The sequence below is a fragment of the Platichthys flesus genome, chromosome 1, assembly GCF_949316205.1.
Source record: "Platichthys flesus chromosome 1, fPlaFle2.1, whole genome shotgun sequence".
In the NCBI taxonomy this organism is placed as follows: Eukaryota; Metazoa; Chordata; class Actinopteri; order Pleuronectiformes; family Pleuronectidae; genus Platichthys; species Platichthys flesus.
Window position 1 is genome coordinate 13,273,362 of NC_084945.1, and position 24,636 is coordinate 13,297,997.

A 24,636-nucleotide genomic window follows, 5' to 3' on the forward strand; every position below is an offset into this window, starting at 1 on the left:
GAATTCAAATCCAGTTTACTGAAACATTAAAGGGACATGGTTGTTTTAATGAACATTAGGCTATTTACAAGAACTTTTAGAAATCAGTCCAGCAAATCGACTGTTACGGACATTGGCCATCAACCCTGACGTGGCAGAAATAGCTATAATGTCATCCTAAGGGGCAACTGCGCAATGTTGCAGCTGCTTGCGGAGACAATCCACTGACCCGATTCCAAAGGTTTCTGTTAGTACCATTCATTTACACAACCGTTAATAGGCCAAGGTTACAAAATACCATGAAACTCTCTGAAACACATCTCTGTTGTCATTTGTCTTTCTAATAATATATAAGTTGCTGTCTCTGTGATATGTTTGTTAAATATAACTGTGGAAATAAACTTTCAGTGAAGTAGTCTGTTAGAGCAGCAAGGAGTATGTGTAAAGAAGTAACTGTATTTTTATACATATATTTATATGTTCTAACATCATAAACCGGACCCATTGAGGTTTTATTGCCCGTTCTCTTGCTAGAAGACACATTGAGGTCCTTGGGTCCACAGTCTGTGCTGACACTCCCTGTTGTGTTAACAGAGTGCTGCAATAAGGAGATCGCTTTTTCATCTTCTCTTTGGAAAGGCTGCAGATACCAACTGGGAAGGGAATTGTGGGAAAATGTACCCCAATAATTTAAAAGCTGATTGCCAAAGAAAGGCTCCAGTGCAATGTCTTCACATCTGTTCATCTCCCGCTAGAACAGCAATGCACTCCAGACTCATATTTCTGTTGATTTAGCCCCTCTCAATGGACACATGTCCTCACCTCTCTCTGTTAATATGTCAAAGATGGTGCTGGAATAATGTATCTGCGTGCTTATTGTTGAAAAACAAATTAAATGTAGGCTTACGTTCATGCGAGAGAACTTCAAATCAGTGCTGATGCTTACTGCCTTGGGCCATTCAAAAAAAACAACTCTCCCTAACATCCAAATTGTTTTTTTCTCTGTCTTTCTTACACAGTTTAGCACAAACTCAATTCATCCTTCATCCATTCATCCCAGTCTCTGTTCAATGTAACTTGTTTCTGTGTGACATTGTATTCAGGTGATGTCATGCAATTTATACTTGTGATAACTCTCGCATTATGTTTTTCATGCTTCAATAATAAAAATTACAAGAATATGAAGCTAGACGTAGCTCGTCCAGCCCTCGTCCCCCCGCCCCCCGTGTCTGTCATGAACCTCATCTTGATTAAGTGTCTAAATGGAAACCCACAGAAACTGAATTACTCGGTGATTTACATTAGGAAAACAGATGTTTCCCTTTTTTGTTATGATTTCATCAATATTTCAATGTTTTATTGCTGTTTGCAAGCTGCTTTTCACAGTATGAAAATCATAGGTCTTACTAAGACATAAATAATAAAAGGATCGTATAACCAAAGCAGGTCAATTGAATTAAGCAATTATCAATTCCATTATTAACATCTGTATTATTTGTTTCACTAAGATGCAAAAATATCATATTGATATGAGTAATGAGTCTACCTGACGAGTAGCTGGTAGGATTTTAAAGAAATCTAACAATATCTTAATGTCCTCTTTTTAACCATTTTTCTTTCTATGTATTTTTGTCTGTACTGCTGAGGAAATTGTGTGTTTAATGGTTATTTAAGTAAATTGCATCCACATTTTCAAATATGAGAATTCAGATAATGTTGTTGTTGTTTCCCTTTTAATAAACATGAAAAGTGGGTATTTAGACCGCAGCCTGAATACTGCTGATTGTGTGACTTCACTATATAGGGATCACTCAGAGAGAAAAAAGGGTTTCCAGGAAAACTATGGTCATTTTATAATTTTATAGGATAAGATTGTATAAACATAAACATAGATTGACATCAATGAAAATCAGTTACATAAATGTTTAAAATACATCTACTCCTCTTTTAGCAGGTGAGAGTAAAATGCTTTTAAGAGGTTAAAATCTTCCACGTTTACATCATTCCAAAGGTTTGACATACAGTGTTAAGTCATATGAGCTAAAATATAAACAAAGACAATTAGAAATCAATTTAAATTCTGAATTAACATTTCATCCACTCATATCTGAGTAAGACAACATCAGTGGTCTTGAATGAGCTGACATGCTTGCATAAATTCTACCAAGACAATGACACATGAGGTTTTGGAGGATCATACCATGCAGTACAAAAAAAAACTGCCTCCCCACACATGACAAGTTGCTAGCAAAGGATTTGTGTGCACGTGCAGCGACTGAGTCTCTGAGCATCCAGCATCTGGGGAGTTAGGATCGGGGTGTAGCGGCTGGTTGCTATCGGGGTTTGCAGTCAGAACAGCCTCCCCCATCGTCTCTGAGAGTGCTTTAGTGTAGTTAGTGGAGGAGGTAAACAGTATGGGGGTAGTTCAGTGGTAGTCAGTAAGACTAGAGACAGTCCACAGATTCAAGGCGGGGTGGACAGAGCTGGACGGGGACTGGATGACTGCCTGTGGTGAGCAGTGGTGGAGCTGATGGAGGGACTGAGAGGGCAGCAAGTGGTCACAGCCTGTAGTTACCACGGAGATAACTAGGTTTGATGGTTAATGTGGTATGCCACTTTGGATGTAGCAACAACGGGAGGCAGCTCAGTGATGAGGAAGACGCTTCATTAAGAGTTCTTGGCGACCATCTTCATCGTGATGGTCTTCACTTCTGAGTACTCCTTCAAGCCGCACTCTCCCCTGAAAACGAACAACAGGAAAGGGTTAAGATGCTGCTCATTCTGTTTAGAATATCAGGCAGACGGAAACGTTGAAATATGGTGTGGACACTCTTGCTTTCAGAAATAGTGTAATACCCTCTGAGATAAAGATTTATGTGATGTTAAGCAATTTTTGGGTTTTCAAAACATTAGCAGCACTGTGTTTAATTTGTGTATTTGCATTTGGCAGATGACCAAGTTATACTCACAATTCACGTCCATTGCCAGACATTTTATATCCTCCAAACGGACACTGTGTGCTCAGGGCGTTGAAGCAGTTTATCCTGGGAAATACACAAAACATTGATCACTCTTCTGCGTTGGACTAATGTGGCTTGCTATTGTAAGAGGTGCATAACTGTGTCTAAAGCAGTACAATTACAACAGCATTTAGTAAGAGCCTTTAGGGTTAGGGTCAATTTCAGATTGGGCTTTTAAAAGTGATCTAAAAGTCACATGACTATTTGTTGTGTTAGTAACTGGAACAGCGACACCAACAATAGTGTACTTGATAGTACACTGAAGATAAGCTGAGTCGTGTGTGTCTGATTGTCATGGTGAAGCCAAGATGGAGACGTCTATCAATAAGAACAATGTTATGACTTAATATCAGAGGAAGGTCTGAAGCTAATTCCTCGAGACATTAAAAGAATCGACAGATAATGCAAAAGACATGTGTGTGAGATCAACTGGAGACCCAGCTGGTTTCCAGTCGATCCCACATGTTATTCCATAATCATAATTGGTCATTGTGGTCTGTATCAGCGGCGGGGAAATGTTGTTTGGAATAGACAGGATTTGTAAGGAAAGTCAAGACGGTTAGAAATAAAGGTTTGGTCCTTCTTAAAGTCTCACAGAAAATCCTCCACAGAGGAGAAGAAGGACGGTGATTGAGGCCGAATCGAGGATGAAGGACGAGGCAGAGAAATGTTTTCTTAGCTAACAGAGGAGAGCAGTCAAGGATGACAAGTTGTGAAAAAGTCTTGGCAGATGCTGCATGTTAGTTATACTTGTAGCCCGTCTCATGACCATCTGCAGGTCATTACAAAAGAAACAAAAATAATTTGAGCTGAAATCAAGAAGAAACATTTTATGACCATTTCATTTATACAAATTATAAAATTGGGGTGTCCGTTTACATTTACGGTTTATGTTTTACGTTGTTGTCTTGCACTGCCACATTACTTCTGATATTCTTACGTCTTGAATGTCTAAGCTGAGGTAAAAAAAAAGAGGAAGGAAAACATTTCTTTGCGGTTTGTGTAGTGTTAGTAAAATGGCCCGTTGCCAGTTTATGGTTTCTGGATGCCTGACATGGTTGATACTTCCCATATGAAAATGTTCTGATTGCAGCTCAAGAGAGACAGCAGATGAAACTTACCAGACAGTGCCGGCCTGCATGGCTGTGGATATTGTCATGGCTTTGTTGATGTCATTGGTGAAAACAGCCGCAACCAAACCATAATCGGAGTTGTTGGCTCTCTCAATCACTTCGTCAATAGTTTTGAACTTCATGATCTGCTGGACTGGTCCAAAAATCTGTAAAGACACGAATAACAGACAGGTTTGTTACCAACTTCAAATCTACTCATTGAGGCTACTTATCTTAAAACAAGAAAAATACGTTAAAGATGAGTTTAGAGGCAATTATCTCCCACTAAACTTTTATACCGTGTCTTTCACTGTTGATGGAAAGTAACTCAACTCAACTTTGGTCTTGCTGCTTTTATTTAACTACGTAGAGCTTCACATGCATTAGTTTTGCTGGTACAATCAAAATCCGTCTCTTTACCTCCTCTTTGGCGATGCGCATGTCATCCTTCACATCGGAGAAGACCGTGGGCTCAATGAAGAACCCGTTCACACCCAGTGCTTTGCCACCACACTCCAGCTTGGCTCCTTCACTGATGCCGCTCTGGATAAACTCCAGCACGCGATCCTGCTGCTCCCGACTGATCTGTGGTGGTCGGAGGACAGAGAGGTTGTGAGAACTCAGGGCAAGGGAGAAAGATTAAGTGAACAAGTTGGTTGTTTCTGGAAGTGATAGATCTGTTTTCCTGACTCACCTGTGGACCCTGTTCAGTAGTGGGAGCGAAGGGGCTGCCGACTATCCTCCTCTTGGCTCTCTCCACACTTCTGCGAACAAACTCCTCATATATGGGCTCCTCCACGAAGATACGAGAGCCGGCCGTGCAGCACTGGCCTGCGTTGAAAAACACGCCCTGGTGGGCCTGTTCCACAGCCAAATCCACTGGGGGGGGGGAAGAACAATACTTATTTGTTGAAAAACATTACTGCCTGATTTAATTGATCTAATAAAAATAAGTCTGATTATTAAAAAGGATTTTTTTTATTTGGGATCTTTAAAAACAAAGCTATTTAGAATTCAATGTTAACATATGCTAGATGCATATAAGAACTACAAAGTGTATTGTTACAAAATTTGCCTCAATATATTTTGGAGCTGTCTTGCACAAATCTGATACCTGACACCTGAGAGACAGGACCCTGCTGTTGCCCGCTAAGGGTTAACGCACCCCTGTGATTTATGGGTCTCGGCTGAAGCACCCGACTGAGTCAGGGTCCATTCTCCTGATTTACAGGCCTTGGGGAGCCCCTCTCACGGCTGCTGAAAGCATTTGAAAGCCACAGCACCCCCGGTGTGGTGAGCCATATAGGGTTTATATGAAACCCATCCATCGACAGTTTTCATAGCACTACAAAACAGTTGAGCATTTCAGGATTCTTGCTCCACGTGTGTCAATCCACACAAAGAAGGGCCCGAGAGCGAGACACAGGACTAAAGAAAACAGCGATAGTGGCGGACCACCTGGTGAAGGGGACAGGTAAACAGAGCCAGTAATAAAACAAGACTTGAAAACTCACTATCTGCATCTGCAAATATGATGTTGGGATTCTTTCCTCCCAGCTCCAGCGTCACTCTCTTCAGGTTACTCTTCCCAGCTGCTTCTTGGATCAGCTTGCCGACCTACCGGAAGGAAACAGATCTGAGGTTTACTCGCGGAGATGCAGGCCTGCAGCCAGATCCGTAAATCAGCTGCAGCCATTAAAAAAAGCCTAAAGAGGTTGGTTATTGCTCCAAACAGGGAATGCACGGGTAGACCAACTGAAACACGAGTTCTGCAAACTCACAGAATGAATATCCATTACAGCTCTCTGGGAGCAACAGGAAGAATAAACTGATGTTTTAGCGTGTGATGTCTAATGAGGGGCAGGGAGAAGTGACCACAAGGTGTGTGGGTGGTGTCCCGTGATCTGACTGACGGCCTGATGGAGAGGAAGAGGAGCTGGTTGCTATTAAAGAGGTCTCTGTTGATTTCAACAACTCCACTTCTGTTTTGGTAAGTTTTAGCACTGTTTTGGTTTGACCATTTTCAAATGCATGTAATATCATTTCTAAGTGTGTCTATTGTTCATCTATTGTTGTGGTGTGATAAGGTTGAGGAGCAAACTGACGAGGAATTCATTTCTTTACCTAACAATTGATAATTAAACTGTAACTAATGGAATTAAATAAAAGTATAACAATCGCTACAACAGCTGTTAAAATGAATGTTTAACAAGTTGAATGGTGTCACAGGAATTTTTCACCAATTCCTGATACAGATCCTTCAAGTGTCATAATCATGATTCTAATTAAGAACACATGCATAACTGCACTGGGAATAAATAAGATGATTTAACCCACGATTCCATTTTTAGGGAAAACACTTTTTTGGACTGTAGAATAGCTGATATTTTCTCAGTGTCATGATATATTGACTTGACAGATAACAAGCCTGAGAACCCCCCCCCCCCCCCACACACACACACACACACACCTCCCTCCCTAACAACCCTACAGCCTAAACAAGTATTCATCTTCCTGTTACTCATGCAGCCTGTTTTATTTTCCGAGAGAACTGACAGGATAAAGTGGAAAAATACCATCTCAGTGTCCAACCGAAAAAAAAGAAAAAAAAAAGATAGAAGCACATGGAAAAGACTCATCTTCAAGTTACCGAGATCTAATCGAAAACAACAGAACAGAATCAACCTACTGCTGTGCTGTGGCTGGCATATATGGCGCAGTATATAAGACATATAAAAACAAGACAGGACTTGGCTCTGCTTCCTTTTTTTTATGTGAGCTGTCTGTCTTTGATCAGAAACACAAAGCGGGAGGCTAGCGTGTGTTTATTCAAGGGGAAAGGAAACACGCAGGGCTGCCTGACTCCTCTGTGTGGACTCTGTCTCATGTGAGTCCGTATGAAGATGAGCTGTGGTCCTAAAATCCACCTGTAGCTACATCAGCGCCCTCCACCCTGTGAGCTGGAGATGCTGTGATGGCTACTATCCACCCAACCACTGCTACTACAGCGTGGTGACTCACTGTCTGGGCATCAGCAGTCTCTCACAGCACTGCCTCAGTAATTGATTCCAGATCACATGAAACAACAGGAAAACTAGTAAAAAAAAAACGGGGCCGCTCACAAAGGAAACGTTCAATCAAGATGAGATGATAAAACAAAGAAGATGTTTGTGTTAGAAGCTGCACACAATCAGTGTGTGTGTGTGTGTGGGAGCGAGAGTGAATGTTTAATGTTACACCATAAAAACATAAATTAGAGATTAATATCTGTAAACCGTTTAGATTTGTACCATTTCATTTTCTAATGATAACTGTGTCAATGTTTGAATCTGAGGGAAAACTGCTGATTGCAGTTTAGATGCAGTTTAGAAAGAGCCAGAGAGTAAATATATGGTTTCTTTTATGTTAATCATGTTTGTCATGTTTTGATACCATGTTTCAGATTGCGGTGTGTTTTCTATCTGCAGGTTTTCCCTTAAAAGTTCAATGATTGGAGCTGAAGTAGACATTTTCAAGAAAACCCTACTAACATACAAGAAATCAAATAAATGCAAAGAGTTTGGAAAATTAAATGAACTGAATATTCTTTGTTCTATGGATGTAAATTTAGGTGAGAACAAGATTCTGCAGACATGCTAGCAACTGGACTTATATTTTCACAGCAGTGCTTTCAGCATAGACTTTATATAAAGATGGACGACACATCTCCACTTCCTCTGTCTATCTAGAAATAAAGCCAAAATGTCCGGGGTACAAACGCTGCCATTTGACGTGTATTTTGGATTGGCCGGCAGATACCTCCATAAACCACAGAGGCCGATCCAAATATTAAATAGACCTGGCTCATTTCCCTAAGATGCATGGACGTGAGCTACAGGCCTGTCACATAAAAACATACATCACACATTGCTTTGGTTATTACCAGAGGGAAGTTAAAAATAATGTGTTATAAATGATCAGCAGAAAAGGAACATGCTGTCACTCTTGCTGTTACATCCGGCCAGAAGAATGCATATGGAGCTCAAAACCTCGACATTTAACATAGTGTGTCCTTGATGATTTAGCTTCTCATTAACTGCTTGCCTGATCTGCGGGACTACAAGGGTTTATGCTGTGTGTGCGTCTCGATGGTGAGTTTGATAAACGGCAGTGTGGAGGTACATTAATACAGCAGAGGCCGTGGAGGGGAAACAGAGGGGAGTGTTTGTATGCTCTCTGCACTGCAAATATGTGCATGTGTGCAAGATCAAATCTGAGCCCCTTGTCATGAGGCATAATGACAGGGCACGCAGCTTGTGTAAGAGCCCATTTGTTTGTCATTTAGACTTCAATAAAAGCACACAACGTCCCATAACTACCAAGCCTGCTCTTATGTTCTGCAAATGTTGGTCCCTGTGTCACTTGCGTTCGCTGACATATGTCAGCAGTAGGCAGGTGTTGATCTGAGCCACTTGACCAGGGCGAAAAAGTACCTGAGTCGATCCAGTGAAGGCCACTTTGTCTATGCCCATGTGCGAAGCGATTGCAGCTCCTGCCGTTGGCCCGAATCCCGGCAAAATATTGATGACTCCCGGTGGAAACCCGGCCTGTCAAAACAATATGAGAGGAAACAAGGTTTAGCAGAGATGACAGCAGAGCCAAGCAAAACCACAGGCAGTGTGGGGGAATCCGGACCCAACCCAACCTCCCTACCAGCAGAGAACGGAGAGGACATCAAAAAGTCGAAGGCAACAGACAGATAGTCTCCATAAAGAGGAGAGGCTGGAGAGGATGTGGAGACTGACATTGGTACAATATGTGGTTTTATTAATATGCAATTCTGTGTTGCTCATTTTGTGTTTACCTCTACAGTACTTGACTGCACTTACTGGACTACAATACTCTGTTATGCATACATCAGATCAACTCTTCTAACACTATGTATCTTTTGGCATTCTGTTTTGATATTTCCATGTGTCAGCATTGATAACTGTTGAGTTTCAAGTTAGAAGTGAACTGGGAGTGGGATCCCTCACATGTGGCTCTCTCTGAGGTGTCTACGGGTTTTCCCCTGGGTTATGAGGTTTTTTTTGTTGTAGTTTTTCCATTCTCGTGTTGCGGGTTAGGGACAGAGGATGTCACACCTTGTTAAATCCTATGAGACAAATTGTGATTCGTGAATATGGGCTATACGAATAATATTCAATTGATTGATTACGCATGACTCTGCTGAACCAGCTCAGTTCAAGAGTCAAAGTCGCTAAGTAGCTCGTTTCAAAAGCTAAATGACATCACCATTTAAACTACATCATTAAGTGAACAGTATTTATACCACCGAGATAATTCTGACTGCACTCATTTCACTGGTACGTTCAATCTGTTGCTGATTTAAACTGTCATGTTCAGTTTGCTACCAAACTTTACAATGCCAGGGTTAAAGCTGCACTCATGCACTGCTGGAAAATGGTAAGAACAGAACAACATCCTTTATTCCAACTTGGGATTGTTATAGTACAAAGTGTTAGCCCTAATGTTAACCTTTAGTTCATTGAGTTGCGTTACGTATTTGCAGTAATTCGTTACCGAGTGAAACCATATACACCGCTCCTATAAAAGAGCTGAACTGATTGCATTAGTAGTTATATTGGATTTAATTTGATGGAGCTGCCAGCGGTGGTGCATTTGCAGCCATTCTGCCAATAGGTCTTGGCATGACTGTTGTTATTATGTCCACATGGGAGAAATCACTGGAGTCAGAAATTCATAATACCTCCAACTTAGAAATACAAGTCTAAGGCTGACGTGAATCCTCATTATGATTTAGAACATATATGTTATTATAAGATATATGATATAATGAATGATACTTCTGTGGTTTTCATGGTCTTTTAAAGTGGAAGTATTGTTCTGTGAATGACAGCTGAGCTGAGGACAATGCTCTCAGTCTCCAGCAAGAGGAGCTCCATTGCTAAAAGCTACTTATTCAGTCATGGACATTGGTGACTTTAATCACTGTTGGAAAATTGTTCATGCATGTGCATACATTTTTCTCAGCCCCTATGAAAACTGTTCACAGAGCAGTGTGTAAGTTCTCCTTAAGAAAACCATTAAAGGCATGCTGGTGATAAGCAGAACTTTGGAAAGCTATTTACAGGTGTACTTATCTGTGCATGTGATAAAATGTGTTTATTTTTTTCAATATAGGGCAGTAGACCATTTGTACATTTTCACTTCCCTTTGCGTGTGCTTTAACATGTGTATATCTGTGCATAACAAAAATAACTCAAACAAATATTCACCAAACTTAGTGCGAATATTTCTTGGGAGGGTTCCTCCAGTTCGTTAGAACGGTATCTTTTTGATTCTTGCTGAATCCGGGCTGACTGCCTGAGACAGCTAAATCTGTATGGATGTTTTAACTGGCTTAGACACATGTACGATTTCTCCTGGTGCTGTTGATGGTCAGTCTGTGGCAGACGGTTAGTGTGTTTTTATGGTGAGAGGAAGGGAGAGTGCTGCCCTCCTGTTCTTTTCAAAGCCCTTTGGTTTCAACTTGTAAAGATAAAAAACTGTAATTTATTATTACAGCAATAACTGAAAGATGTTCGCCTGTACACACAAGTTCTCTTTCTGCAGATGCAACAGTCTCTCTCAAAGGGGAATGAGCAGAGTGCATGGGAAATCGACAGGTTGTTAAAGGGGCATGTTGTTGGATAATTTGAAAGGAGATGAGATCCCCCCCTCATTAGACCTCCTATCCCTGACTGGAAATATGTGAACTGACCCTGTAGCTCATTGGAATTTGTTGGTTGTGTTCTTGGCAAACTGAAACCTTTAAGTGGTTTTGATTCAGTTAGTGGACTATTAACATTGGTCTTTCCAAATAAAAGGTTGATCAGATGTTAACACAATGGTGTTAAGTGATTCAATCTGTTACCTCTTTGACGAGAGCGCCGATGTAGAGGCAGGTGAGCGGCGTCTGCTCAGCAGGTTTCAGGATGACAGTGTTTCCACATGCGATCGCCGGGCCCAGCTTCCATGCTGTCATCATCAGAGGGAAGTTCCACTGTGCATGACACACACACATACCGGAAAAAGACATCAGGCATCTGACTGACACACTGGGTGGTCACAAGTCAAGGTCAATAACTCATCGCTCTTAAGTCACTTACTCTTATTTTGACTCTGTCTAAACATAGTCAAGTGAGAAAAGGGTCTCGGCACTTGTACAGTATTTTCTCTTCCCACAGTATTCTGAGAAAGCCGGGAAATTGCAACACATGTGCAATAGACCCGTATCACTGTACAACACACAGGCCTGTGTTATTTCTGCTTTATACAGGAGCCCATGGGGCTCAAAGCAGAACCACACGCTTTCTGCACTCTTGCACAATCAACTGTGTCTCTTTCTCCTTGATGTTTTCCTCCTTTCTCACCATTCTCCTTTCCTCAGACCCACTATGTGAAATCCCTCGGCTCAGCCCTCTGCTTCTCACTTCTCGTTCCCTATTACTCAAGCTCACTGGCACAGTCATTCTGGGGGCTTACCAGCAGGACTTATCCGAATAAACAGTGACTGTCAGGGAATTACTGGAAAATTCAGAATGTAATGACAACAAACAGGCGGGACTAACAACCACCAGATTCCCTTTTAAAATCAGCCAAGTCATTCTTATCTGGGGTTTTAAAAATCTCTTATGTCTGTGTGTATCCATTATGTATGTCACTTGTCGGAAGGGAAATACTCACGGGAATAATTTGTCCACAAACTCCAATGGGCTCATATCTGGTAAATGTCAGAAACTCTCCATCTGTTGGGGAACACACACACACATACACACACACACACACACACACACACACGCACACACACACACACAAACACACACACGCACACACATTTAGCTTTAGCAATTTAAAGCTTGAAAATAACCCAAACGAATGAAAAAATGTCAACACCTGATACCCTCCGTGTTGTTGCCTCAACACGTTAATTTGTAAGCGAGTCCACACGCAACATTCCATGGTTACTTTACCCTGGTGAGAGATTACATTTCGTTGCGAGCATCCAGCAGCGCAGGCTTGTGTGTGTGTGTGTGTGTGTGTGTGTGTGTGTGTGTGTGTGTGTGTGAGTGTTTTAGGTCATAGAGATGGGTGTTATGCTGGAAAGGTTTGCTCATTCCTCTTGCATTACTTGAATAAAAGGAGGTACTTATTGAGGGTGTGCCATGCTTGTTCATGGTTCACGAAAACAATTGATATTGAGAAATGTTTGTATAAATTTGTGACATCAGTTATCAGCTGATGAAACACTGCTTCGTGTTGCGTTCGGACTGGAACGGTCAAAGTAGGAGACATAAAACATAAAGCTGCCTGACGAGATGAAGTTCAGGTTGATCCTGTATATGTCAGCTTTTTTTCCTTAATTCCAATCGTATCTGCAAGGTTCGTTTGAAAGTATGACGTCTGAGACTGACTTATATTTCAATTTGGAACAAGCAACGTAAACTAAACCAAAATGTTTAGCCAAAGGTGCTCAACATGACGACGCTCCCTATTCATTACACACTGTCGATTTAAATTTAACACCACATTCATATCATAATGTGATATATGAATAGATGCCAAGAGGTAGTTGACGACAGATGTGCTGCACCTCATCTTGACAGGTGAACGAATATGAGTATTAACTGTCTTACATCATGCAGACGACGGGAATGCCCTTTTTTATTTCCTCTGAAAGTCTACAAGAAGAATAAAGCTTCAACCAGAGCCCTGGGAAAATGCTCACAATGGTTGATTTGGCAGCAGTGGACGAGAGAAGCTTTGAGAGGGACAATACAGCTGTATCAGGAGGTTTCCCATGTCCTCTCTCGTAGTCTTTTTTTCGTTTTTTGTGCTTCCTGTTGAAACCGACAGCCAACTTTCCCCTCTAACACCCCCACATTCATCCGCCTCAGAGGGACGACACTGGTGACGGCCTCCTCTGGACAACGCAGTTTGGATTGAGCGCCAATGTGATGCATTACTCAGCTCAGTATGAGTATGGTTTACATTAAAAGGTATTTTTTGATACAACTAAAAATGCCTTTAAATAGCTTCATGGCTATTTATACTTTCACAATAAAAATGGATCTGTAAGATTTAAACCTGAGTTGACAGTGTCTCCCGGCACTACAGTTTTGCCGTGTAGTGATATAAAAAACTTGATCAGCTTTAAGGAAAACAAATATTAGTAATAACCCTGTTTAATTATAAATCATACTACATTAAGATTAAAATTGAATGGTTTTTAAATATAATACTTAAATGCCTTTAGCAGTTGAGAACATAATAATTCTCATGGTGAACACTCTTAATCCTTTAACATTTTTGTTCCTAACAAGCAAACAGCAAGTCTCTGGACCAAAACGGCCTAAAAACCCAGAGTGAAAGATCAACGTCCAGGCTGCGAACTTAATACAGCATCATTCAGCAGCTAAAGAGCCAGATGTGTCCATCAGGATTTGGTGGAAACGAAAACAGAGCAACAAGAAGCTGAATACCGGACGAGTTGTTGAGAAATGCAACAAAACAGCACCAACTGAATGTTAATTTGACTCTGTAAGAGCTGGATCCTATTAACTTAAAAGAAGAAAATACGTCAGTGTTGCGTTTCATCCGTCTATATGAGTTTTACATGAACAGTTACCCTCATTTAACAAAACAATGGCTTAAATCAAGCCCCATAGGATTACTGAATGAGTAAATAAAACGGAGAATCCAGCCATCGTTTGCTGCTTGTCTGTTTCACTCAGAGAAAACAAATTAAGTATTGTGGTTTGATACACAGCCCCAATGACGGGCCAGGGATTCTTCATAAATGACAGGTCTGTTTTCATCTTTATTCTCATCACTAATCTTTAGTCCATTTCAACTCAGCTGCAGAGCTCAATCAGGGATCTTACCCATAGGAATGGTACTGCCATGGATCTTGTCTGCATATCCAGCGAAGTATCTCAGTGTCTTTATGGTTCCTTGGAGGTCCACAAACAGGGTGGGCAGAAAGGGCTTCCCACTGTTCAGTGACTCAATGGTCTGAAAAGAGATGGGGGAGACGTTTGAGAAATATGTGATATAACCTTGTGATCCTCGCATAATTCCATTCTGCTCCAGCCTTTACACTGTCCCATGGGCGAAATGAGACACTAAGATAACACTAAACTGCAAATACAGCCCCTAAGTTACAGTTATATGTGCTCTTTAAGTCAGAGCAGAGTTTATTTGTATTTTTAAACACAGATGTAACTCAAAGGGCTCGACAGAAGACGATAAAATGCGTTATTAACAAGGAAAGCAAAGGAAAACGGTTTTATAGGCAGCCACAGTGCTGTTATAAATAAATAAGTAAAGAGGGTTATAATCACATGCACAAGAGGATTTACTGTTATATACATCTGGGAAATATCTTTAAAAAAAAAAAAAAAAGTCACAATAATTGATTCAGATAAATTCCAATACTCAGTTAACTCACTGCCAGATAAACACTGTCTCTCTCCACCAGGTCGGCCAGTTTGGCCAGTAGACGACCTCTCTCAGATGCGTCCATCCTTCGCCATACGGAGCCCAACGAAAAAGCGTGGCGCGCCGCCTTCACCGCTTTATCAACATCCGCCTATGACACAGGAGGGAAACACACAAGTTATCAAATAGGTGTGTTTGTGCTTCCTCATGGCATTATAGTGGCAGATTATTATCTGTTGTTTTTTTCTGCTCAAAGCGACTGAAACCACAATGGGCTGCTCATCAAAAATCCTGATCCCTTAACACACTTCTGCTTTTCTAAATTCCTAATGGTTTACTGCTGTTGAAAGAAGTAAAAAAAATATGATAAGTTATATGAAAAACAGAAACTGCTCTTTTCATTTCCTCCAGTGGTGAAAAAAATAAGTAAGTGCATTTTCCCAAAGCAGTAAATATCAACACAATTCTACATTTGACTACATAACATTTCAGAGGAACATATTCTACTCACTGAATGTATTTAATTACTAAAGCTACTTTTTCAGATCTTTAAAATGATCATCCAGCAGCCTTTGAGTTGGTTCAATTGTGACTTACTACAACTCATGCATAAATTACAATTATCCTATAATATAATAATAAAACACTGACCAGTGTTTAGAGAGAAAATAGGATATTACCTGGAAAAGTTTGACACTTTTACTTAAGGTAATGATTTCAGTAATTCAAGACCGCATTGTTTTCGATGAAAAACCACAGTGAATGTTGAGCTGCATTTACCTTATCTGCCTCCTGGACCTCACATATCTTCTTTCCAGTAGCTGGGTTGCAGAGAGGAAAGACCTTCCCACTAACAGAGTCCTGCCACTCGTTGTTGATAAAAATCTGCATCAGAAAAACGGCAGATTTTTGTATTTTAGTAAAAGATAACAGGCGTAGAAGAGATTAAAGGTCATGATTCAATACATAAACAAAATGCTCCCATGGAGGATTAAAACATTAAATTTGATATTAAATGTTTGAATGAGATAAAGAAAGTATACAGGCTTTTTTCATCTAAATGTTGATGTCATGTTAAAGAGTCATTGCAACATGTTGGCTGCAGTCTTGTGCTTGTAGTTGAGGCTGTGAAAGACTAACAGCTCTGCAGGCAGCAGCCCCAGCACGTCCAGGCTCTTGTGTAAGGGATATGGGAGAATCTCTGGAAATCTGGACACAGATTCCTGCATGTCCAGCATGGCTCTCTGGGGAGTGCTCCACCATCCAGACAAAGGGGGTGGGTGGACGGTGGAGGGGGGGGGGAGTGGGAGCAGATAAATCCCCATCAGCCTGCAGAGCCCCTCCACTCACCCACCCACCTTCCCACCCCCAGCACACAGACACACGTTCCACCACATCACTGCTCGTTTACGAGATCATAAAACACGTGCCGCACTTGGTTTCTGTGAAGCGTTAAAGCAAGTCTTCCTTTAAACAAGCGCCTGGGATTCCACACAGGACACGTCCACCGTCCACTGAGACCAAACAAGGGAACTAAACGTTTGCACGATCACCATCTGAGAATTATGCCGGTGAGATACGCTCAAAGCCTTCATGTAAGCTGAGGAAAAGAGGGACAAAATGCTCGTGTGACTTCAGATCCAAACTCCATCTTACACAAGTTAAGTCCCCCCCCCCCCCCCCCAAATTAAGCCTCCTTTATTGCTGACATGTTTAGATCCATTAGGCAGACAACTCACACACTGTTTTTAATGGCTGTCAGTCGCTCTGATAAATAGAGTGCAAGGAGAACATCTGCTGGCACAAGCCCCTCTGTGTATACATATGCTCTTACCGCGCTTCTCCTTGAGAAGAGCTGAGACACACTGAGAGCAAACCCGAGAGCAGGGTTCAAGTATCCCACTGGCCTCAGCCTCCCTAAACTCTCCAGCATGTTTACCTCAATAAACGCGGGGCTCTAAGTACTATTTAATTGGCTGTAAACTGTTAGCTGTGTTTACTTTCGGGTTGGTATAAAATGCCAGGGAGTCTGAAAACCTCCAGGGCCACAGCGAACACATGACTCTGCCCGTCTCCTCCGCTCCATTCCCACGGCTCTGGAGCTCCTAACGTGGGCTCTGCGAATGAATAACTCACATGCAGATGTGGAGGTGATCGGTATCTGTGTGTACCACCCCGTGGAACCAGGCGCTAACGGTCTCATTCCTCTACGGTTCCTTTGTGCTGGTACTTCAAAAAAACAAGAAAGACATCCCCCCCACAACAGACACGAATGCTCAGATAGAGACAGGCCAGAGTGGCTTCCCCTCTCCACCAGCCTGGGGTTCTCAGGCGCCTTCCATCAGAGGCCACCTTTAATCTGCCGCTCATTAAGAGCACTTCATAAAATTGTCAGTAATGATAAGGAGCAGAGGGCCAGCTACAAAAACAGAAAGTCCTGTAGAGCACTGAATTAGCTTTTAAATTTATAGGGGCCACTGAAGTGGGGCGCCCTAAATCAGAGGAGCCCCCTGACAGCCTCAACAGTATGAGCAAGAATGCAGACCATGGGTAGCTTTATGCATGGCGTAACCCCTCTCACAGGCCGCTGCTGAAGGAGAACGGATGAAGCGCGAGAACAGTGGAGCAGGCCGCCACCTAAATCACAGGCAGAAAAGGACAACTGTCAGCCGCCGTTTGGCTCGGCCCTCTCTCCGGGCCTGGACTGGTGTTAGACCTTTGTCTCGTTCCATTGAGAGACTTGATTAAGATGACAGGCCCGCGTTGTAAATCAACCCTCAAGGTTTCTTAAAATTGCTTTTAGGATCATTTGGACGAGGGGGCAGAGAACACAAGAATGGAAAAACAAGTGCATGGGTGCACATTTTCAAATGACAAATAGTGTTTTCTTTCCCATTCCCTGCGGGGTCGTTACTATCACTTCACAGGATGGTTTCGTGTTTAGAAAGATCTGCGCCGCCAGCGGGTTCATAGAATTAACTTGGTATCCAGAGGCTACAGAGCCGATGACAGCATTTTCAAAATAAACAGGTTTCGGCTCTTGTGGTGATGACAAATGAACTACAACTTTTAAGTACTAACATTTTGTACAGCTGAAATCATGGAAAACAAACAAACATTAAAACTGACAAAAAAAAGCTCTACATGTGACGCCTGACATATAATGAGGAGGCCTGATGTGGATGAGAGCTACGCAGTAAGCCTGCCGGTCAGACCTTTGTGCATGGCCCACAGGGCAGCTGCAAACATTTAGCAACTCCCATGCTTTTCTGCATAAGCTGTCAATCACGTCCTCCAGAGACGGCGTAGCCATGGGGATAGTGAAAAGATGAGACATTATGTAAACAAACACGTTTCAAAGTTTGTTTGTTAGTTTGATAGCATGATTCAAATCAGATGTAACTGTGTGTCTCCTTGCTAATAATTCATCTATTACACAATGTTTATGTATTATGTAAGAAAACAACTATTTGTCCGCCTTGCACCTCGAAAAATATGACAATGACGTGAGGGTCCTGCATTTTTTCATATTAGCAGAACTTTGCGTGATGGTTTCTTTTTTTTTTGGTGAGAATTCATTTTGTAGGAATGGACTGTAATGGGAAGTAAGAAATGCCAAAATAGTTTCTGCAGCCAACAAAACATCTGTTTGGCTCTTTGCTTCTTCTCACAGCTCAGTCGCTAACGGCTGACGGAATATGTAATGCTGCTCAGTTCTTGTGTGTTTTTTTAAGCGGGGGGGGGACAGGGCGAGATGTGGCGTGGGTTGGTGTGAGGGGCAGTTGGGTTTATAGATGTGTATATATAAATATATATATATAGATATGCATGTGTGTGCCTGTTTATGCACAACGCGCCAAAATTCCACAGCCACATGAATCCTAACCGGGCACCTGCAACCCTCGACTGCGCAGGAAGTTTCATATCCTCCTCTATCACAGGACCTCTATTTCCTCTCTGTTTCTGGATGGGTTTCAAAAGTCTTATAATTACTACTGTTACACGTGAGTGGAGAGCATGTGAAAGTGGAGACCAGCTGGTGTGTCCCCCCCCCCCCTTCTCCTACTCCTCCCCACATGTCTGAAACCATGGAGCCTTCATGTTTTCCCTCACACACCCACAGACAATGCCACCCTGCGCTCTCGGGTTTGGCGAGGGCGACCCGGCTGTCACTGACACGGCAAACGTCTTAGTTTCGTCAGGGTGTGTGGGCGAGCTGTTGAAGTTGCCCAGCCGGACTTTGTTCACTTGTTTTTCAGTTATTTCCCACTTCTTCGACGGGAATAAATTGTTATTAATACCAAGTTCAAAACTCAAAAAAAGAGGTTGTTAGAGTTGATCTTTTAAAGTTGAAAACAAAACCTTCGAAGCAGATTCTTATCCAATAAATTGTCATGTCAGGGAATTTATCCAAATGAGATTTATCCAGAATTTAGTCTCCTCTCCCAAACATAACAGAAAGGTTATCACTCAACATAAAGATATTATTACACAAAATATATTAGGGCTTAATCTTCAATCTTGATGAAAGCAAGAGCAAAAGACAACGGCTCCATGCAGTTTCATTTTCATGAATCATCTCCTCCCGGTTTTTTTTTCTCCTTTGAACATCTGAGGTTTGATGGGTTTCCTGTGTATTTAACCATTCTTTAAATCTCAGGTCAAGGAAATGTTTAAAGAAAACATTTGACATCGTTTCACTCGTGGGATCGGTGGACGAAGAGAAAGTCATCTTTAAAGAAATGTGACGCTTCTCCGCAGACAAATAAACGTCTCGAGGAAGACTTGTGTCTCTGCCGTGTCCGACGCTCACGTGGAGAAAGGGCCTATTCCAACAGATTTATGAAGCCAAGTGTTTTTCATAATGACCCCATAAGGATTTACACGTTCCTTGTCAAGAGAGCTGCAGACTGAAGCTATGGGAAGTTAACAGGGTAACCTCGCTGTCACTGCTCTTCCTCAAACAGTGATTAAGAGACAGGGGGACACGATGTTGACGTGTCTAGTAAAATGATAATTTACACTCGCTGCGCAGGTAGGCTTTTCACACCAATGGACACATTAACGGTAGTGCACACTTGCCCTGTCACAATCAAAGAGAGGTAGTTCTAGAGTGTGTGTGTGTGTGTGTGTGTGTGTGTGTGCGCATGTGTGAACAGGGTGATTGTGTAAGCAAAGGCCCGGAGAGGGGGTGGGGTTGGGGTTGGGGTCGGGGGCGGGGGGTTCTCGCTGTGCTCGTCGCGATAAATCATTTGGTTGCACAGTATCCCCTAACTTTGGCTCTGTTTGATCTTGATCGCAGTAAGACGGTGGTTTTGAAGTGAAAAACTCCAGAGCTGCAGGTCAGGCTCTGGGAAGGCAGGGCCACTAACCCACACAGCGAGACAGGGTCATAATTTACACCCCGGCGGACAGCACCTAGCATCGGGGAGCCCCCGGCCTCCATCTGTACTATCTCAATCAGTGACAGATTGATGGAGCCTCTTATTCATCCACACTGTGTAGATGTCTCTGCATAGAACCGCTCTACCAATACCCAGGTCTTTGGGAGACAGGTTCTGCACAGGTTCCTATGGAGAGGGCGCATTAACGCCACAGTGAGCAAAAGCAACAAAGGAAATTTACAACTGTTGACTATTGAGAGACGTGTAACTCAGACAATTAACAAGGCCACTGAATCTCACTTCTCTATATTGTCTGTTACTCCTCTATTAGAACTACAATAAAAAGTAATTTGAACAATAAGAGACTTTTTAAAAATGCATATTTCTATCTCCGACAAGTTTTCGTCTGCGTTTTTTTATTTGTTTGAATGGTTAGCTAGCAGGAAGAAGAAAACTACATTTTGAATCAGGGAGCAGATCACAGATTTTTTATCATTGCAACATAAGGCGTTTTTCAAGATTTTTGTTGATTTCTAAGAGAATAATTCATGGATATAGATGAAAAAAAAGGACTAATATTTATGAGTTTGTGTAATGTGGTAAAAAAAAGATCTAGATCTAATGAATTTAAATGAGGTTTAAAGAGGTGTGGGTTGGGCATTGGCTGAGGTATGTGCTATACAAAGTGCCTTTCTACTTTCTTATAGTTTAGCAATAACAGTTCTCCAAATTAGCACAAAACAGGTTCTACTTCATCAAGATAAAGGGCAGGATATGTTCTTACTTAACTCGAGAAAAAAATGTTCTTTCAAAGCAGACGCGACAAAGCCAGGCTTTTATTTATTTTCTTGCTCGTTTCACCCGACTGAGTGTCTTCTTCTAACAAGACATTATCACTTGAAAGTGTAAAAAAAAAGAACAGAGAGGCCAGAGGGATCAGCCACTAAATAGAAACTTTCTCCTTGACTATTCACAGAACAGATCTAATCTCCACTTCTACCACACGTGAAACCCATTAATAAATAGCCATATACTGGCTCGTTTTTTAATGGCTAACTTCTCCTATCATCCTTTAAACTGTTTCTACCCGGTAACCCACCCGCGGCTTCCTAAGATACAAATGTGTGGATAGAGAATAAGGAGAAAACTCTCATGGTGAAAAGTGTGTATATGAAAACCATGAACAATAGGCAGAACTTCCATTTTATGCAGATGCACAAAAGAAGGAGGATAAAGAGTTCACTGATGCAATCATGCAATGCGTCTTTGACGGTGAGCAGTTCACGGCTCGGTGAAAAGGGCAAGGGGCAATAATATATTTTATAACATGCTTTGCTGTTATAGAAGAAAACGTGTTAAGATACTTATAAGATACTGTATCAGCCGTATCTCTGTTTCCAGGGTCGCTACAAGGTAATCTTTGCATTGCAAAACACACAAATATAGTTGTGTAGACTTAATAACTGAGTTTTTTATAAAAGTTGGAAAAGCTTAACCTCGCAAATTATATTATCGAAACATTGAACATATGCTACTTTAAAAAACAACGTTGGAGGATAATGTGCATGTAGACGCTTGCAGCTCCATCTACACGCCCTATAGGCCAGTGAACAGTGTTTGCTGTTTCCTTTGCAGTCAGTGGGGTGGAGAACAGGAACAGGGTGTGAGGAGAGCCCACGCCAGGGGTGCCCATAAATCAGGGCCCTTCTGCCCCCTATGTCCACCAAACCAACAGGGACTGGATGATCCAAATTCCTGGGGGTTAATTCACCAAGTCGCTCCCTAAATGTCCTCTCCTGTACAACCCTGTGTCCACCCGTTTAACCAGCACTCTGCACTGAGGGAATGGAAAGCTTGTGGAGCCGACCGTCCTCTCTCCAGTGCAACAGCGGCGTGCCCTTTGCACTTAAAACACTGAGGTATGTGTTAACACACAGCAATGATAGCACGGAATGAACTTACACCACACTACCATTAATCTGTCCTCTATGAGACGTGCCCTTTAATCTCACAGTCATAAAACCACTTGTCCTGCAGCTAACAGACACTTTCAGGAGCGATGATGACACCTCAAACTGAAAATACCACACAACTAATGATGTAAGTGTACTTCGAAGTGTTAAACAAAGTGAGTAAAACAGACAGAGGCACAACACTTTGTATTGGTGCTATTTTAAAGAAGTGTATCGGGAAGTCTCACATTTAAAACATGGGGGGTTTCAAATCAGGAACTAATATTGTGAGATTGACAGATTCATTTTTGCTTCCATCAGACCACAGTGTTAAGTGCTTCTTACTTATCATGGCAATAAACAGTGGAAGTGCATTTCACTATAGATTATAGGTTCTACATACAGCCTCCTGAGTAAAGACCAGATGTTTTAATTAAATTCTATCAGACAACAGATTTTTTCAATCTGCGACATGATAACTTTCATGGCTCGAATAAAGTTCTTTGTTTGACTCTTTGTCCAGCTGTTTTCTACAACCTCCCCACCACCCCCCCCCCCCCCAACCCACCCCACCCCTCACCCAGACACATCAGGCTGCAGAGCAACTCCAATAACTGCTCTGATAACCCTTTTTTTTACTTTACAACATCCTATTGAAGTTCAAACAGTTTATTCAGTAGATAAACGTTGTGTTTATATTATAATAATGACACTAGGCCTGATCGTGTGTATTTATGTGTGTGTTGTCACACTCTAAAAGTGCTGTGATCACAAATATCATTAAAAACAAATATATTTTCAGAGAAGACAGAGATACCCACTGATACCTGATATGACTAAATTACAAAAAATCTATTCAGTTATTTTTATATTAAGGGCTGTATACCACAAGAATTTAGCAACATTTTATAATCATAACTGGAAAATGAAAAGAATTTGGCTGCAATATTTAAATTGTACATGTGTGCCCCTGTAATAAAGCTCTATAAACGCCCTATGGAGATTTTAATTGAAAAGTTTTACCAAATGGCTTTAAATTACACAGACTGTGACTCGCTGTAAGCTACTGCAATGCAGAATAAATATAAATAGTTACAAATTGATTTTTAAACAGCCTTACTCCATTTAATTCGAAAACCCCACAGCTTTATTAATACATTATTTCCTCTATACTCCCCCAATATATATATATATATATATATTAAATATAAATATTTATTTTAAAGAATTTGTACAAACCACAGTAAATGGAAAATAACAAGCGGATTTTGTTTCAATATCATGGCTAAGTGGGGACGAAATGGCCCATCTTCAAACTCAAAAACACACTAAGTAGTTTTAAGCAATAAACTCGTTTTAAAATCAAGACAAGAGAAGAGGCGAACAAACTACAAAAAAATAAAACATCTTTTAAAATATTTACTAGTCTGTTTTTGATCTGCTCCAAGTGTTTAAAACTTTCTCAGCACTTCTTGATGAATTAAAGATGATCTACAGCGAACACGTGGACGCAGAAACACTTCAAACCGCGCAGTGCTCCGCTCATCTGAGCCGGAGGTTCAGACTGAAGTTGGGATTTATCAGCTCCAGACCTGGGAGAGCTGCCCGGTCTGACACGGAAACTTCAGCTGCTCTCACAGTTAAGAAGGAAGAAATAATAATATAATAGGTATATCAAAGTTCTGTTCTGACATATGTATAAGCCCTGGCAGAAAGTACATGAGACATCTGCGAGGAAGAGGAGGAGGAGAACTGGAGTGTTTACGCGCAGAGGACGCGCGGTGCGTGGAGACAAACAGACCTTGGTGTACTTGATCTCCGGGTTGGGCACCGGTGAGGGCATCAGATGGAGGGATGCCATGAGAGCGGCGGGGTCGCTCTTCACCTCTCCGGGGATCTCGATCTTGCTGGAAGTCATCTTGTCCGTCTGCTCGTCTCTCTGTCTATCAATCTCTGTCCCTCGCTCTGTCCCTCTCTCTCTCTCTCTGGAGCCTGCTGAGACGCGCTGTTGGAACCTTCGTGCAGATTTCTGATCAGGACTTCGGTCTCCTTCCTGGGTTTATAGCCAGGTGTCGGCCGCGCTCCGCTCTCATTGGGCAGAAAGGGGAGAACCAGGGCCGTCCTCTTTGGAAATTAAATTCACGCATTTACATAAACGACCTCAGCCTTTGAGTGTTGAGGAGGAGAAACACGTCCACCCCACCCACCTCCCACTCCCCATGCACTCCCCACTTTCTTCCACCACAACCAACAGCTGACAGCTCTCTGCACTAACTCCCAGTTGAACACATTTCACTGCTCACAACCTAAACCCACCAGACTGACCCAGTTCAGATGTGTTCAATAGGGATCCCAGGTATGTAAACTTACCCCAGCAAATAACAAATCAACTTGTTATTTCTGTTTCCCACATGTGGCTCCCAGTAGAGGTTGAACAACGCAGAAGAAAATCCAAAACGTGTTGTGTCGTATTACAACTTTTTACACTAACTCCTCCTAGGTAGTCTCATTAAAGTATTTCCAGTAGCATGAATGACATGGCTTAATTTTTCTTTAACATAAATCAGTGGGTGGATCATGGATAATGAACTTACACACCTAACATAAATACTGCTTAAAAAAGTAGTAGATAAAACCTGTAATAAACCAAACGTGCACAAACATGAACTTACACATGACCACGTGTAGACATATTAATATTTGCACA

The 24,636-nt window shown here is 41.8% G+C and overlaps 1 protein-coding gene across 1 annotated transcript; it reads right to left on the minus strand.

Annotated features, from left to right (window-relative positions):
- Positions 1–1,824: 1,824 nt before the first annotated feature.
- Positions 1,825–23,971, minus strand: aldh1a2 (aldehyde dehydrogenase 1 family, member A2). The gene is made up of 13 exons (XM_062385487.1): positions 23,731–23,971; positions 15,374–15,478; positions 14,604–14,744; positions 14,038–14,167; positions 11,840–11,901; positions 11,028–11,156; positions 8,584–8,697; positions 5,626–5,728; positions 4,806–4,990; positions 4,532–4,696; positions 4,121–4,278; positions 2,949–3,023; positions 1,825–2,719 (listed from the first exon to the last, which is right to left on the minus strand). The coding sequence occupies exons 1-13, from the start codon at positions 23,845–23,847 to the stop codon at positions 2,647–2,649; spliced, it is 1,557 nt and encodes a 518-aa protein (XP_062241471.1). The 5' UTR covers positions 23,848–23,971; the 3' UTR covers positions 1,825–2,646.
- Between the last annotated feature and the right edge of the window lie 665 nt (positions 23,972–24,636).